At 43.6% G+C, this 18,196-nt stretch overlaps 2 protein-coding genes and 1 long non-coding RNA gene across 3 annotated transcripts in view; all 3 read right to left on the bottom strand.

The window, feature by feature from the left end:
- Positions 1 to 8,987, bottom strand: part of RNF145 (ring finger protein 145) — a 62,326-nt gene extending 53,339 nt beyond the window's left edge. The window contains exon 1 of the mRNA XM_038412235.2: positions 8,796 to 8,987. The gene's annotated coding sequence lies outside the window, so the exon portion shown is untranslated. The remainder of the gene's footprint in view (positions 1 to 8,795) is intronic.
- Positions 7,713 to 9,174, bottom strand: LOC119859894 (transcription initiation factor TFIID subunit 4-like). The gene is made up of 2 exons (XM_038412720.1): positions 8,796 to 9,174; positions 7,713 to 7,975 (listed from the first exon to the last, which is right to left on the bottom strand). Exons 1-2 carry the CDS (start codon positions 9,172 to 9,174, stop codon positions 7,713 to 7,715), a joined length of 642 nt encoding a protein of 213 aa, XP_038268648.1.
- A 6,138-nt stretch (positions 9,175 to 15,312) lies between these two features.
- Positions 15,313 to 18,196, bottom strand: part of LOC122461300 — an 8,947-nt gene continuing 6,063 nt past the window's right edge. Inside the window, exons 2-3 of the long non-coding RNA XR_006283201.1 lie at positions 15,699 to 16,717; positions 15,313 to 15,579 (exon numbers count right to left, since the gene is read on the bottom strand). This is a non-coding gene — a long non-coding RNA (uncharacterized LOC122461300). The remainder of the gene's footprint in view (positions 15,580 to 15,698; positions 16,718 to 18,196) is intronic.

The raw sequence follows: 18,196 nt of genomic DNA, 5'->3' as shown, positions 1-18,196 counted from the left end.
AGGGTATGTCTAACCTTCAGTTGGGAGTGAGCATGCTAAAATAGTTGTATTGTGGAGGTTCCAGCTAGTCATGTGACTTCAAACGCACCCTACATCCTAGGTTCAAGCTTGGGTGTCTAGCTAGAACATCCAGATGTTTTTAACATGAGTCTGTCTACCTGGGTTGGGAAGTTCACTCTCAGTTGTAGAGTAGACAAACCCTAAATGGCCAAAAGTTGACTTAAGAGCCTAACTTAAGGCACACCATTTTGAAAAACATGGCCAGTGCATTTATTACAAGTGCAGGACATGCCAATTTCAGAATAGATAAAATACTGCTGAAAAGAATACAGTACCAGCAAACTTTTGATTAAAAACTGACAAAAAACTCACACTTTCCCTTGAATAGGTTTATTTCTAAGGCTTTGCATTTTGCAGCTTTGTGTGTAGACAATCTGCATGCATGTACTCATAGGTTTAAATCTGACTTACATTAGCTTGCATCAATAAATTTACAGGCATGACCTAAATCAATATAATCAGTTTTACACCAATATACGAGTCCACACACTGAAAATACACGCTGGTTTAATTAAGCACATTTAAGCTAACCCGATATAATTTCTTCATGTAGACAAGCCCTAAATACAGAGCTTAGTGAGTAGTTACAGAAACACACTAAAGGTGGAATATTTTCAAAAACACTCAGTGCTGGCTTAACTGCTCCCACTGAAGACAATGGTAAAAAATTCCACTGACTTCAGTGAGAGCAGTTAGTTCAGTTCCTAGTGTTTTTGAAAATCCTTCCCCAAGGGCCCCAACCTGCAATACGCTCTGCGCTCCAGTCTCTCACTGGCTACTATGGGCAGAAAAGGCACTCAGCACCTCACAAACTCATGTCTTGAAAAGCTTGGAGAAATCTGCAAGAAACTGAAAATGGTCATAGGTCCATAGTCTACTCTAATACCTGTGAAACCCTACTGATTTTGGATGCATGGGTGTAAGAGCAGAATTTGGTCCACAGGCTGTACTTACACTGGGAAAAAACAAACAAACATCATTTTATAAGAATATTGATATGCAAAGCTTTGATTTTTTTTTTAACTAAACTAAAAACTTAACATAAGAACAGCCATACTGGGTCAGACCTAAGGTCCATACCGCCCAGTATCCTGTCTACTGACAGTGGCCAATGCCAGGTGCCCCAGAGGGAGTGAACTTAACAGGTAACGATCAAGTGATCTCTCTCCTGCCATCCATCTCCACCCTCTGACAAACAGAGGCTAGGGACACCATTTCTTACCCATCCTGACTAATGGCCATTAATGGACTTAACCTCCATGAATTTATGCAGTTCTCTTCTAAACTCTGTTATAGTCCTAGCCTTCACAACCTCCTCAAGCAAGGAGTTCCACAGGTTGACCGTGCACTGTGTGAAAAAGAACTTCCTTTTATTTGTTTTAAACCTGTTGCCCATTCATTTCATTTGCTGGCCCCTAGTTCTTATATTATGGGAACAAGTAAATAACTTTTCCTTATTCACTTTCTCCACACCACTCATGATTTTATAGACCTCTATCATATCCCCCCTTAGTCTCCTCTTTTCCAAGCTGAAAAGTCCTAGCCTCTTTAATCTCTCCTCATATGGGACCCGTTCCAAATCCCCAATCATTTTAGTTGTCCCTTTTCCGAATCTTTTCTAATGCCAGTATATATTTTTGGGATGAGGGGACCACATCTGTACGCAGTATTCAAGATGTGGGTGTACCATGGATTTATATAAGGGCAATAAGATATTCTCCGTCTTATTCTTTATCCCTTTTTTAATGATTCCTAACATCCTGTTTCCTTTTTTTGAATGCCGCTGCACACTGCGTGGACGTCTTCAGAGAACTATCCATGATGACTCCAAGATCTTTTTCCTGATTAGTTGTTTAACTTGATTAAACGTTTATTTAAAACAGAACATATAGCTGCATCAGAGACTGTTTTGACTAAGGACTATTAAAAGATTCAATGTCAAGGCTGGTAAGCCTAAAATTAGACCCACCAGCTGTGCTCCCAGTGCTTGCACACACATCTCAATGCCTCTGTGTTATGCATGTCTGCTCTGTTCTTAGGAGCAGGAGATCTGAAATATAAAACAATTCTGTGTTCTTCAGAGAGTTGGATTCTTGTAAACTGGCATAGAGTTGAAATATACAAGACGACGACAGAATGGAGGGACAATGTTATGTGCCAAATACACAGAAAAAGCCAATGCTGATACAAGTCCACAGAGAAGTCCAATATTTTGGGTTTGGGACTGATGATCCAGAAGAACAGTTCTGTTTCCAGAGCTTTCATTAAACTCTTCTTCCTGCCCCAGCTCAGTGGCAGAGGGCAGCAAGGGAAGTAAAAAATGTATGAATTGCATGTAATTTTTAAGTGAGGGTATGTTCTTGGCCTGCCAACAATGACAGCATACTAATATTTTTGCAAAGAGAGGCTGGATATGGTGAAGACTTGCAAATAACTATACTAAAGCAGCAAATGGAAAATTAGTATTATGCATTGTAACAGTATAATTAGGGACTTGTCAGCACTTCCGCTAAAACCCAGTTTTCATGGTTTACTATGGAGCTCAGCAATTTCAAATCAGATCAAGATAGAATTTAAACTCGAAATTCTAAGAGTTTTACAAGGAGGCAGTACTGCAAGCAGACATAGCATTGTTGTGATTTGAACAAGAAGTTATGAGCATATGCCGTATTTTTTCTTTATGGTGCAATAAAATGAATGGTTAGAACATTGACAAGATCAAGTGAACAGAGGTGGCTATTTTTATCTAAAAAGCAAGTGAATTGTTAAATGAAAAGCAAAACATTCAGGGTCCAATAACCCACCCAAAATTAAAGACAAATGTGAATTGAGGCCATTGTGGTTAACTATTTAATTCAAGCTACACACAGGCACTCAACATACATGTCTTTTTGCCAAAGGATCTCAAAAGATTGGCTCATCCCTACATATTATGGGATGAGCTACTGGGAAGGGTGAGTGTAAATGTGAGTTTACCTTATTAGTATAATCAGAAGAGTGGTGAGCCAAGTGCCGAGAGAGATGTTTACTATAATCTTGAATGTAGAGGTTTTACATTCCTAACTTCCATTAACTCCCAGAAGCATATGGGAAAATTCCACATGCAGGGAGATTCGAATTTACCATCTATAACTGTAAAATTTTTAAGATTTTAGTTAATTTCTTCCACAATCCTATCACTAACCCACCATATACTGGAGTGTGTGTGTAAAAAAGAGTGCAACATACGTCTTTGATACCTCCCATCTACTTAAGCACCAATCCTGCCAAACAGATAAAGTAAGTGTGCCTAACTTTAAGCACCTTACTTAGTCCCACTAAAGTAAACAGGACTGACTACGCACACATCTGAGGCACCATGAGTAAGTATGCAGGGTCCAGTTTGGCCTATAATGCATTGTCTGTATTTGATTTAGGTTATAAATAATAAGAGGCAAAGAATGCGTCATCCTCTATATTCCTACTGTGCCAACCAAAGCACCTAATTGTTTCACAGCAGCTGTATTCTTTAAAGACAGACTGTAAAATATGATACACCTCTTGTCTATTTTTTACACCCAAATATGCAAAAACTTGTCTCCCAAGAAGACTGAACTCTGGCTAAAGTTTGTTGGAAAAGGGGGTAAACAAATCAACATAAAACCCAATCAGCCAGGGGAATGACAAACACAGAACCTTTCATTTATATATCACCAGTTCAAATCCAGATACGGTAAGAGTGGCTGCCTGTTTTGTGAACTGTGTGAAATTAGTTGGTGGTTTCAGCCAAATTCTTTGAAGAGAGGAGAGCACATCTTTAATAATACCACAACAAACTGCATCTCTATGTGAACATTTCAGCAGAAATGCCAAAGAGTGAATTGACATGGAGACTAAAACACCCTTAGATCCTGTCCAACTCTATATCTTCTAACCAGCCAGAGGCTTGGTCACCTTAGCCAATCAGTTTGTGCTTACAAAGCAGCTTTTTTGCCATCACAACTGTATTTGTGAGTCCACCTAACTATGTCTGTATCAGTGTATTCTAGGAAAACCTGGTGAGCTATTCTATAGTGCCTCTGCAGGGGACAAGAGTGCCCAAAACACATGCTTGTAGAGGACAGCCGTATATGGGATAATGCAATACTGGATGTCTTGTCTAGCTACCAGCCAAACTGAGTAAGTGGGCCCACTGAGGATATCCTGTACACCCTGCAAAGAAACAGTGTGCTGAACTTGTTATAGGAACCACAACTATGTGAGAAGGTGATACTGACCATTGTTACTAACCTACTTTTAGGTACTTGTATGCGGACACAAGCAACATTAAGCCATGACAGTAATTGGTTACCCAATCAGTTAGATGATGTAGTGTGGACAGGGCTTTAGAGAGGATTCCTCTAGTTCAACATTGAAGCACAGTGGGCATTTAGGAAGCTTCAGTCTCCAGGACTGTCACACAGTCTTGCATTTTTCCCTACAACTACATTTACATGATAGCAAAGAAGAATGAATGGCTGCTGCCACTAGGAAAAAATATTAAAAGATATGGAAACTCAAGATGCGAACACATTAAAACTTTCACAAGACCATACCCGGATGATGTACTGTAGGACGTTTCAGGGGGCTGTAAAACTTCTTTCTTTGAAAAACATCCAGAGTTCAATTATACTACAATCTAAGAACCCTATATCCTGCGAAAAAAAATTATATCCATGCTTAATTTTACAAAATGCAAGAAGCTGTTTACTTCAAGGGCACGTATGTAAAGTTAAGCAGGCAAGACTTTGCAGAATCAGGGCCTAAGACAAAAGTTAAAAAAATAATTTCATAAGGGAGTAACTTAGGCAGATCACTTCTCCAAAAGCAAAAGTAAATGCAAGGGATACAGATATGTCAGTGTTTAATGACTATAGCTATGGCATGTGGAGAGTATTTACAGTGTATCTAGAACATGTAATTCCCATTAGCTTAATTTGTATAACCCCATCAAACATACATGTTAAAAAAGGTATATTCACTTATGGTTAAAATGACATTCTATGTAGTACTTGAGTCCAAAAAAGCACAAATTTAAAATTAAATATAAAACTGTGTTCTAGTGGATTGAAATAGAAATTACCTATAGTCTCCATAAAAGGGAACCAACAGCAATGAGTCTTCATCTCCAGTTTAGTAAACAGCATGTAAATTTTTTTTTTTTTAAAAGAAGCCAATACCAAGCACAAGGCAGATGACAATTTCAAAGACACATACCAATCCATTTACTATTTTATTGGCTTTATGTGCATTTTTTTCTTAAAATCTATCCCACAGACTTAAGATGCTGAAGAACTGAGGCAGTAATCTATTTCCATCAGCTTCAACAAAGAGTTGTCCCTGGTGTCTGCTCAAATACAGTCTCAGAGAATTAATAGTAACTTCAATGGATTTACAACAGCATGAAACTGGTGTAAGCAAGATAAATATCAGCCCACTATATTTTGGACCCAGGAAGAACATCCATTGTTCTGTATTGTAAAATGGTTACAATCCTGCTACATAAAATCTCTCTCAAAGATCACCAATTCCTCATTACATCATGCAACAATATTAATGAATGTAGGGATTAATAAACAAAGCTTCCTGCATGTCTTCGGTACAGGAAAATGTTAATCCTAACATTTTGCAATGAATAGTAGCAGGTTGACTAAAACCAAGGCATAGCTGCAGTTTCTCTCCTTCATAGACAGCTGATCATTTAAAATAGTTGGACAGCCACAATAATGGATTGTGATGATTTAATATCTGCAGTGTCTTACAGAAGAGAAAAAAATGAATTTCTAATGAAAGCTTTGTTTTTACTAAACTACACATCAATGTGATCAAACAAAAACCGGAATGGTTTCCTGTTTTTTCAGTTTGAAACCTAGAGGATACATTACATTAAAAAAAATGTACTGCAGTCTAACACAGATTTAATTTAAAAAGTCTAAGCATAGTAGTCCAGAAGATGAACTGATAGAGAAGATTTTTGTATTAAAACTACAGAAGAGAGTTCACACACACATTGAAGGGACCACAGCACCACCTATTTTTTGTTTTTTAAAGCCTAAGTAAAAAATATTTTCAATTAAAATATCACATGCACACAAACCACTTCCAGAGTTGTGTCTCAAAGGTCTTCCAGAAGTCTTCTAGTTAACTGACAATCAAAACAGTTCCTTTTTGTAGGCAAAATCAATTTTGCTTTGTGTGCTAATTTTTTTTTAAACTTTAAACCCCCTCCCTCCCCCCGCATCTTATTCTCACACATACTCTTCTTCCCCCTTGCAAAGTGTTGTTATGTCTGAAAGGGAGGAAACATTATGATAACAGTCCATATGTCAAAGGCACATAACACATGGGACCATACTCCATCGTACACTAAAATTCGAGATACAAAACCATGTCACAAGCCTTATTGTAAAGGGAGAAGGAAGATCTTGAAGAAACAACTAAAGTGACATTAGTGATACATTTCATAGTAGCAGCCGTGTTAGTCTGTATTCGCAAAAAGAAAAGGAGTACTTGTGGCACCTTAGAGACTAACAAATTTATTAGAGCATAAGCTTTCGTGAGCTAAAGCTCACATCATGCATCCGATGAAGTGAGCTGTAGCTCACGAAAGCTTATGCTCTAATAAATTTGTTAGTCTCTAAGGTGCCACAAGTACTCCTTTTCTATTAGTGATAAAGGCAGAGAAAGTTAACCAGACTGAGAAAGAGAATGTCTCTTACATAACCATTATCACATGCTTTTAAAATAACCTGGCCTCTCCCCTTCTCACCTGAATTTCACAAAGTCTGCTTTCAGAGTAGCAGCCGTGTTAGTCTGTATTTGCAAAAAAGAAAAGGAGGACTTGTGGCACCTTAGAGACTAACAAATTGACTTGAGCATAAGCTTTCGTGATGCATCTGATGAAGTGAGCTGTAGCTCACGAAAGCTTATGCTCAAATAAATTTGTTAGTCTCTAAGGTGCCACAAGTCCTCCTTTTTCTTTCTCCTTATAGTGTGTATGATAAAACCCATTGTTTCATGTTTGCTGTGTGTGTATATCCATCTCCCCTCTGTATTTTCCACCAAATGCATCCGATGAAGTGAGCTGTAGCTCACGAAAGCTTATGCTCAAATAAATTTGTTAGTCTCTAAGGTGCCACAAGTCCTCCTTTTCTTTCTCCTTATAGTGTGTATGATAAAACCCATTGTTTCATGTTTGCTGTGTGTGTATATCCATCTCCCCTCTGTATTTTCCACCAAATGCATCCGATGAAGTGAGCTGTAGCTCACGAAAGCTTATGCTCTAATAAATTTGTTAGTCTCTAAGGTGCCACAAGTACTCCTTTTCTTTTTTTACAAAGCCTGCTGTAGGGGCGGTTTCTCACACTTAGAAACTTGCCGTGTCTGCCCTCAAGAAAGCGTTAGCGCCATTTACAGTCCTGTCCCCTTCTCTGAGGGATGCAAGACCAGCATGTAAATAGAGCCACAGGAAACCAGAGCACCGCAGCCTCTACCACTGAGCCATAAACCTTGGTCACGACTGCAGCCAGCTCATCCTCTGGGCTTGAGTCAAGCGCTGTATCAAGAGTCCAACTCTGTTTGTAAACCCCATTCCGCCGCCTCCTCCCCATCCCAGCGCCTTCCCAACCAGGGCCCTATTTCCTGTTCGCCCCTGGCTGCAGTGCGAGATGTCCCATTAATCTCTGGTGCTGCTGCAGAGCCCCCCGCATCCTCCCCTCGGGCCCCGCTGAGCTCAGCCGCGTCTGAACTCCAGTAACCCCGGCACAGCTGGCTGCAAAGCAGGAGCCGCCGGGAGGGAGCAGAGGCCGGGGGATTCCCCCACCGCCCTTCCCCGCAGCCGGCGGGGGGCACACGAGCCTGGCCAGCGGCGGCGGCGAACTGGGGTGCAGCAGGGCGACTGGGGGAGGGGAAAGGGGGGCGAAGGATTCGCCCCCCAACTCCAGGGAAGTATTTGCGGAGACAGCGGAGAGGGCGGGGTCGGGGAGGGATCGGGGGCGCCTCAGGGGGCATTTGTGGAGAAAGGGGGGGCTCGGGTGCCCTCGGATCGGGAGGGGGGCAGGAGGCCCCTCGGGGGGGATTCGGGGAAGAAGGCTGGTTGGGAGGCAGAGGCTCGGGGGACCCTTGGGGCCGCGGGGAATTTGGGGAGGCGGGCGGGGAGGGGGATGGAGGGATGTGTGGAGAGATTGGGGGGTTCAGGGGGCCCCTCGGGGGGGATTCGGGGAGGCGGGCGGGAAGGGGGATGGAGGGATGTGTGGAGAGATTGGGGGGTGCAGGGGGCCCCTCGGGGGGGATTCGGGGAGGGGGATTCGGGGAGGCGGGCGGGGAGGGGGATGGAGGGATGTGTGGAGAGACTGGGGGGTGCAGGGGGCCCCTCGGGGGGGGATTCGGGGAGGCGGGCGGGGAGGGGGATGGAGGGATGTGTGGAGAGATTGGGGGTGCAGGGGGCCCCTCGGGGGGGATTCGGGGAGGGGGATTCGGGGAGGCGGGCGGGGAGGGGGATGGAGGGATGTGTGGAGAGACTGGGGGGTGCAGGGGGCCCCTCGGGGGGGGATTCGGGGAGGCGGGCGGGGAGGGGGATGGAGGGATGTGTGGAGAGATTGGGGGGTGCAGGGGGCCCCTCGGGGGGGATTCGGGGAGGCGGGCTGGCTTGGGGGGAACCGGGGGTATCTGTGAAGCGAGCGGGGGGGCTCAAGGGGCCCCGGAGGGCGGCCAGTTACCTGGGCCGGCGAGGTTTGCTCCTCCCCGGGCGGGCGGGCGGGCCTCGGTCAGAGCCGCGGCTCGGTGCCCGGCCTGCGCTCGCGCGGCGGCGGCGGGGGGGGGGGGGCAGAGCGTCTCCCGCCGGCACCATCCTCCCCGCGCGGCTCCCGGCGCCCCGCGCGAGCTCCAGGCCCCGCTGCGCCCGGCCCCGGCTCCAGGCCCCGCCCCGCCAGCGGGCGGCGCATGCGCGGGCCCCGCCGAGACATAGTAGCGCTCCCGCCGCCGCCCCGCCCCCCGCAGCAGCGCCGCCACTGAGCCCGCGGGGCGCGTCGGTCCGGGCGGCCTCCTCCCCCACCCGCCCGGTCCGTCGGTGCACGAGGCACCCCCCCCCCGGCACATCTACGAAGCTCCCCCTGCGTGCACCCCCAGGCACGTCAATACACGAGGCTCCCCCCGACACATCAGTGCATGAGGCTCCGCCTGCGTGCAACCCCCCCCAGTGCGCACCCGCCCCGGCACATCCGTGCACGAAGCTCCCCTGCGTGCACCCCCCCATGTGTGCACCCCCCCAGCACATCTGTGCACGAGGCTCCCCCTATGTATACAGCCCCTCCCCCCAAACTTGGTGTCTGCAGCGGCCCCGAGCTTCGTCCCCTCCCCGCCCCAGATGCACCCTGCATTTCCCCCTCTGGGACACTTGGCCCCGGGACTGCAACCTGCCGCCCTCGCGAGCCCCCTCCCCCCCTCTTCGTTTCTCTCCTTAGTGTTGTTTTCTGGTTACAGAGTCACGGCTCCGGGCTCTGTCTCGAGCGAGACTCGTGCGTGTGTGTAGCGGAGGGGGCGGTTCACGTGCCTGCGAATGGTCCCGCGCTTGCCAAATAGTTCCGGACTGAGCATTGCAGCTCTTTGGCTGTATGGCGATCACGTTACCAAACACTGAAATGCAGCCACCCCTGGGCTGGATCACAGCTGCTGTTTAGCAACAAATAGCTACGATTTAAGGCAGGAAGTGAAGAATATTGCAGTTGAGGGAAATTACAGCGGGAATTAGGGACAGACGATTATATGGTTTGGGGGTTTTTCCTCTAGCTCCCCTCATAGGAAAATCTAACCTCTGAAAAGAATCCAGTTATCCAAGTGGGAATTTGCTCAAGACACAAGCTCTAACACATCTTTTTCAAAAGTGCTACACGCTCTTCAATAACCATAAGAGAGCACACAACATCTGTTTCATGTCTCAACCACAAGACAATGCAAAATTCTTCCCTGCAAGAGGGAAAGATTGAAAAATGCTTTGTGATCAATTCCAAATAAGGGAGTCTCCCTCTAACTACAGTAAGAGAGTTGACAGATGTGTCTAGTATATATTTAAAATGTCAGCAGCTACGTAACTGAAGCCCTAAAACAAGTTTGTTACCATTCGTTTTCTCCAAAAAGTCACTAAAGTCAGAGGCTTGGTTTAAATTATGATGAAAGATTATTTTTTAAATGCTAATGACCCCTGGCCAAGTCTCAGTTCTGCCTGTTTCAGATCTGAAAGATTTAACAGGCTATGCTATAAATCAGAAAATCAGCCCTCAACAACTGGTAAAATTCAGGGGTAGATCTTCTGGATGGATTTTTCTATAGACACCTCTACATTTATAATATGCTTTAAAATGAAATTCAGTGAAACCCTGTTGTAGAGCACACAATGATTTAGCAATTAAAAATATTAAAACTTACTATAAGAGACAGGTAAGTGATGCAGTATCTTTTATGGGACCAACTGAACAAGCTTTCAAGCTTATCTCGCCTACTGTCTCTGTTAGATCCTAGGTCCAACATGGCTGCAACACTGCAAAAACTTACTAAATCGTTTTTCAATAGTGTACTTTAATTTCAATAGTGCCTTTGTTGCAGGACCTGCTAAGAGATAATCGATCTTTTGTTGTGATGCTTTGTCATCTTTTTCAGCAGGAGAGAATATTTTGTGGCACAGTCAGTCCTCTCATACCACAGCGCTGAATGGCAGGAAGTATTGTTTAAAGACCCAGTCCCACAGCCCTTACTACTGTAAATAGTCCCATAGGAATACTCATATGAGTAAGGGCTGCAGAACTGGAATCTAAATGTGTGTTGTGTGTGGTAAAGCGAGAGTTACAGCCAAGTCTGAGTAATGAATTTGTCCTTACCGTTTATTAACGGTAAAGCTCCATTGTTTGTGGCATATAAAATTAAGCAGCACAAAAGCACTAAAAGTATTCAAAAGGCGAAAATCTTGTTGTGTCTAGTGGATGGACTATCCAGTAAGTTTTTTCTCCCATGTCTAACTTACGTGAGGATTGGAGGACTTCCCACAGAGGCACAGATTCTACAGAGGTGTAGCGTTAGCTCTGAAGCCATCCAGTGCTACTGAGAACAGATATTCAAAGAACAAGCTCTGTCCATTCTTTGAAAATTACCCTTGTCTGAGTGCCCCAAACCTTCTTCAAAACACTCAGAGACGACCATTTGAAAATTCCCCTATCTTCCGCTACAATGTAGAGTCTACATACAAGTATCAGAGTAGCAGCCGTGTTAGTCTGTATTCGCAAAAAGAAAAGGAGTACTTGTGGCACCTTAGAGACTAACAAATTTATTTGAGCATAAGCTTTTGTGAGCTACAGCTCACTACATGCATCTGATGAAGTGAGCTGTAGCTCACGAAAGCTTATGCTCTAATAAATTTGTTAGTCTCTAAGGTGCCACAAGTACTCCTTTTCTTTTTACATACAAGCAACATCTGTTTCTGTGGGATTCAGGCTACATTCATTGAAATCAATGGCAAAGCTCCCATTGGCTTTAATGGTGCAGTATCAGCACCTGCGAGTCCTACTCCTTATAATCAGTGGTACTCTTGCTGGGAAGCATGAAAATGGCATCTTACACAGAGAGAACCATCACATCACTCACAATTACAGATAATGTGACAGTCATTTATAGGAAATGTTTTGAAAATTCCTTTTTTGATATGTTTCTATTCTTATTTGGTACGTATTTATATAATAAGGGTATTATAACAATCTGAGTTTTCCTTTCAGAAAAGAAAAGGAGTACTTGTGGCACCTTAGAGACTAACAAATTTATTTGAGCATAAGCTTTCATGAGCTACAGCATCCGATGAAGTGAGCTGTAGCTCACGTAAGCTTATGCTCAAATACATGTTAGTCTCTAAGGTGCCACAAGTACTCCTTTTCTTTTTGCAAATTCAGACTAACACAGCTACTACTCTGAAATCTTTTCCTTTCAGTGTGCAAGCAAATTATAAGAATCCAATCTCAGTTTTTGTTTTGTCTATCATCTCTCATGTTTTTCATTCTGAAAAATGTTTTAGTTCAGAAAGACACAATCTTCTAATGGGAAGACTAGGTACATGGCTTTGCAATTGCTCCAGTGTCATATTTTTAAAAATAGTTCTGCTTCACTTGTCAGTGATTTCAAAGGCCTTTTATAGTTCTCCATTATTATACATCTGAATTCAATTATCATTTACATCTCGTTAGTAGTACAGGCAAACAATTTGGATTCCAAACTTTTAGCAATCAGCAGAAAAAGAGCTGGCACATATCAGAAACAAAAGCTCTTTTGAAGTCCGAAGAAAAGCCTGCACGGAGGCATCTCATTAAAACTTTCAAAAGACCATCTCATAGCTCAGAGATAATGTGGAAGATGGTGACAGTGGCTGGACATGTGCCAAGACCTCAAATCAGACACAAAGAAAGTCTCTTTGAGGGGTGTAACGATGCTGGTTCTGGTGGGACCCAACTGAGAGTGCCAATTCAGGACAAATTGCTTAAAGCAGGGCAGTTACAGCCCAAGACTGGGGTTTCTATGCACGCCAAGGCAAACCAAACCAGTCAGACAGAGAAGACTTTGGTTTACCCCACTGGCTAACCACAAATCACACAAGCAATTCCCTTAGACACTCCAGTTTCCCAGTATCACCAGCAGTGCCACTCGCTATGGGGACAAAGGGTTATGAAAACCAATACCCCAGTAAAAGAAAAAAGGTTCTCTCGATCCCAAAGGACCAGGCCCCAGACCCAGGTCAATATACAAATCAGATCTTACCCACAAATCACGCTGTTGCCAATCCTTTAGAATCTAAAATCTAAAGGTTTATTCATAAAAGGAAAAAGATATAGATGAGAGCTAGAATTGGTTAAGTGTAATCAATTACATACAGTAATGGCAAAATTCTTGGTTCAGGCTTGCAGCAGTGATAGAATAAACTGCAGGTTCAAATCAAGTCTCTGTAGTACATTCACAGCTGGGATGGGTCATTCAGTCCTTCGTTCAAAGCTTCAGTGTAGCAAAGTACCTCCAGAGGTAAGAAGCAGGATTGAAGACAAGATGGAGGGAGCTGCATCAGCTTTTTATATTCTCTTGCCACGTGGTCTCTCTTTCTTTGTTCCAAAGACAAGCTGCCCATCACATGGCATGGAAACACCTTAGAGTTCTGTCCATAGGCATGTCCCTGCACACCTTGCTGAATCATAAGGCTGAGTTTGCCTTCTCTCAAAAAGAAAAAGAGTACTTGTGGCACCTTAGAGACTAACAAATTTATTTGAGCATAAGCTTTCGTGAGCTACAGCTCACTTCATCGGATGCAAGCTCACAAAAGCTTATGCTCAAATAAATTTGTTAGTCTCTAAGGTGCCACACGTACTCCTTTTCTTTTTGCGAATACAGACTAACACGGCTGCTACTCTGAAACCTTCTCTCAATGGTCAATTGCATAGCTGATGGTCCTTAATGGGCCATCAAGCAGGCTAGGCAGAGTTGACACCAGCTTGTCTGGAGTGTTCCCCAGAAGCATAGCACAAGTTTGAAATAGACAGTATAGAGCCAATATTCATAATTTTAAACTACAAAAATGACACACACATATAGACAGCATAATCATAACCTTGTCTTAGACACCTCATTTGACCCCCCTTTATAAAAGATTTGGTGCCACTACAGGACTTTGGTTGCAACAATGATCTATACAGTCCCAGCTTAAATCAATAACGTCACAAGGGGATTTCAAGGACAGCAGAAACACTGGCATGGACGAAAATGCAATGTATGTCCAAGATGGAAAATGATGGGAGTCTTTGTATTTTAGTGTTTTCCATGCAATTATTGCAAGAAACATTTATGTTAATTTACTTACACACACAAATAAAAGCAGCATAATCTTTGTATGTATTAGGTTCAGTGACATAATGAAGTGTAATGATTATACACACAAACTGTGTCAAAAGAACATTATTAAAGTTGCAAAGTCAAGCAAATATCCGATTTTGCTCATGCGTTATGACAGTCTTTAATTACATGATCACATACTATTTTTCCCCCACAGGACACCTGCCTCATTCAGAGCACAGGATTCACAGTACTTAATGAGGAGCAGCAGCTATCAGTATTTTTTTTTAATCCTCATTGTTGTGTGTGTGGCACCAGGACTTATTTACTGCACACTCTTCAAACTTGGCTCTGTACACAGAATTGTGGATTTCCTCATGGTCTTTTCTATGGTGCTCATCACTATATTATCTAAGTGCTTCACATAATTAATTATCTTCACATCTCCCCTGTAAGGTGAGAGGGTGCTATTTACAGATGGGGAGCTGAGGCCCAGAGAGAGTAAGGTCAAAAGTATCCACTAACTCTGGGTTCCCAATCTGAGTCACTTAGATCCAAATCCTCAAAGATATTTAGACAGATTTCAGAGTAGCAACCCTGTTAGTCTGTATTCGCAAAAAGAAGGAGGACGACTTGTGGCACCTTAGAGACTAAAAAATTTATTAGAGCATAAGCTTTCGTGAGCTACAGCTCACTTCATCGGATGCATTCAGTGGAAAATACAGTGGGGAGATTTATATGCATTGAGCACATGAAACAATGGGTGCTACCATACACACTGTAAGGAGAGTGATCACTTAAGATGAGCTATTACCAGCGGGGGGGGGGGGGGGGGAGAGAAGAAAACCTTTAGTGGTAATAATCAAGGTGGGCCATTTCCAGCAGTTGACAAGAACATCTGAGGAACAGTGGGGGGTGGGGGTGGGAAATAACATGGGGAAAGTTTTACTTTGTGTAATGACCCATCCACTCGCAGTCTCTATTCAAGCCTAAATTAATTGTATCCAGTTTGCAAATTAATTACAATTCAGCAGTCTCTCGTTGGAGTCTGTTCTTGAAGTTTTTTGTTGAAGAATAGCCACTCTTAGGTCTGTAATTGAGTGACCAGAGAGACTGAAGTGTTCTCCGACTGGTTTTTGAATGTTATAATTCTTGACGTCTGATTTGTGTCCATTCATTCTTTTACGTAGAGACTGTCCAGTTTGACCAATGTACATGGCAGAGGGGCATTGCTGGCACATGATGGCATATATCACATTGGTAGATGCGTAGGTGAACAAGCCTCTGATAGGGCTTAATCACATCAGCCACACTATGACGATGTCCCCTGAATAGATATGTGGACAGAGTTGGCAATGGGCTTTGTTGCAAGGATAGGTTCCTGGGTTAGTGGTTCTGTTGTGTGGTGAGTGGTTGCTGGTGAGTATTTGCTTCAGATTGGGGGGCTGTCTGTAAGCAAGGACTGGCCTGTCTCCCAAGATCTGTGAGAGTGATGGGTCATCCTTCAGGATCAACTTTTCTCTTCCCGTAATCCCCTGCATCATGTACTACACACCTTCGAACTTCTGCAACAAATGAAGCAGCAGTCCTACAGACATATTCCTTTACTACACACTGCCAGAGAAGGTTCTTCCTGTGAATGAGGCAAGGGTCCTGTGGAAAAATAGTATGTGATCATCTCATTTTTTGAAACATACTTTTTAGTGTGCAATTTCAAGGTTTTTTAAAGGAGAAAATTGAATTAACAGAAATTCCATCATGTGGAATCATACCGACTCCCACTTGGTTGTCAGCAGGGTGTCCTTTGGATCCATAGCACAGACCTCTGCCTCTGCCAGTTCTTCTAACAGAGTAACTCATAGCAATGGTAGGTTGTCACCCTCTCTGTGGACCAGCTACTACAGTGGGATAAGCAGCATCCTTTGCCAGTGGGTTTCACAGCTATTTGGTGACAGAAGAATGAGACGACTCAGGAATCTTGGGTTCCGTTCCAGGCTTTGGAAGGGAGTGTTCTCTAGTGGGCACAGTCACCTCTGACTGTTGTCCCCAAGTATGACCCCTTCTGACCCATTCCCTTCAATCAGTCCTATCTTCCCCACCCCTGCCTCCTCATCCCGTTCTACTTCCTATCCAGTCCTAGTATTCATCCCAGTTCTAGTCTCATTGCCCTGCCAGTCTTAGTTTCCACCTTGAGTCAGCCTCCACATCTGATCTGTCATTTTCCCCACAGGCTCCCAGTGTTCTTGCCCAGCTGCCCCATATTCCCCCCCACCCTAAGCTCCTCATTTGATCTGTCTTCCCCCAATTCCCAGTGTCCTTGTCTAGCCAGAACCCTCCAACAACCCTAAACTCTTAATCTGTCTTCCTCCTCTCCCCTCAGGCTCCCAATTCTTCCCCTCCCATCTCCCTGTTCCCAGTCTCCTGGCCCAGTCAGTCCATCTCTCCCCCATCTCTACTTCCAAACTTTCCAAGATACAGTTTCTCACAACATCACTGAGAATCATACAGGAAAGACCAAAAATCAGCAAGAAAGAAATCAAGATTTTATCATTATCATAATAATGAAGGACACGGACCCAAGAAAAATAATAAACTCCCAACATTTACAGCGCTTACTACTGCCTAAGTAGTAATGTGCTAGTCTCTGTATTGAGAAGCTCTAAAACATCAGGTAGAAGAGAGAGCTGGAGATGCAGGGAAAGTGATGAATGAATTTTTGCTCTGCAAGCAAAAGTACCACAATTATCTATCTTATTAAGGTGCCCAACATCCTTCTCCAACTCCAGGTAACCTAGAACAGAAGAACAACAGAAATAAATAAAATTGGGTCCAAGAGCGGAAGAAAGCCAGTGTTCAGGCATCCGATGAAGTGAGCTGTAGCTCACGAAAGCTTATGCTCAAATAAATTTGTTAGTCTCTAAGGTGCCACAAGTCCTCCTTTTCTTTTTTGAGAATACAGACTAACACGGCTGCTACTCTGAAACCTGTTCAGATCCAGGAAGTGATGAATTAGATCATACATATTATGCCACTCCCTAGTAATTACAGCATGTACTGACACCGATATTAAACAATCCTCACAACGCTCCTGTGAAGTAGCTATACAAGTACTGTAAACTCGATTTTACAGATGGGGAAGCTGAGACACAGACTAGGGAAGGCTTATATTTTCAAGTGTCCACTATGACTGAGTGTTTCAGTTTAAACTTGAGACACCACTGTCTCTCCAAATGGTCCCCTTACAACAGACACACCCCAAATTAGTGAACACTTGAAAATTTAACCCTAAGTGACTTGCCTAAAGCTACACAGTGACTCAGATCAGAGCCATCATTCAAATTCAGGAGTTCCTAAATGTCATGACTGGGCACAAAATCCACTAGAAGATCATGCTGCCTTTTACATTACATTGACAATCACTGGTCATGACCAGCAGTGCAGGCCTGAATAAAAGCTACACTTGGCATGAACAAACTCAATTCACAAAACTTTGAACCTATTCAGATACGATAGGTTTTAATGACAGGTTTCAGAGTAGCAGCCGTGTTAGTCTGTATTCCGCAAAAAGAAAAGGAGTACTTGTGGCACCTTAGAGACTAAAATTTAATTTTAATGTTTGACTTGTACTCAAATGCTATTGGATTCACCTACCCCTTCTGACAGACTATGAAAAAGGGAGCAGGGTGTGGGGCAAAAGGAAAAACAAACATGAGACTGTGCAAAAAAGGTTAAAATGGGAGACCGAGATTAATAAAACTTGATTTAAAAAATAACACCCACAAAACACCCACTGGTGCACTGCTTGTAGGGGTTCTTCTGTCCCTGAGAACACAGACTCCCCTTTACATTTTTTTTCCTGGCATGTGTTTAATTTAGAGGGAGGGTGGGGGAATGTCACAGATTCAGATGATTTTTCCAAACCAAAAAACAGTCTGAGGAGCTTGCAAAGCCTAAAATTCTGGACAGTCAGTCCATCTATAATCCATACCACATTAAGGCCCTGCTCCAGCACCCACTGAAGTCAGTAAGAGTGGCAGATGCTCAACACCTCAGGCTTGCAATGTTGTTACCTTTGCTTTCCAACTCATTCACTTGTCACGATCTAGAATTTTTCCTTTAATAGAGCATTCCTGAAGGCAGCTTTCTGTCTGAGATTTCCATACTAACTGTTTTCTATTTTTAACGGCCATTTTAAAGGATCTTTTTGTTCCATTTCCCAAACAGAGCTACATACTGCGGTTGCTCCAAGTTTGATCCTGCTCTCCAGTAT

This window comes from Dermochelys coriacea, chromosome 8 (assembly GCF_009764565.3).
Source record: "Dermochelys coriacea isolate rDerCor1 chromosome 8, rDerCor1.pri.v4, whole genome shotgun sequence".
In the NCBI taxonomy this organism is placed as follows: domain Eukaryota; kingdom Metazoa; phylum Chordata; order Testudines; family Dermochelyidae; genus Dermochelys; species Dermochelys coriacea.
This window is presented reverse-complemented; position numbering and strand designations above follow the sequence as displayed.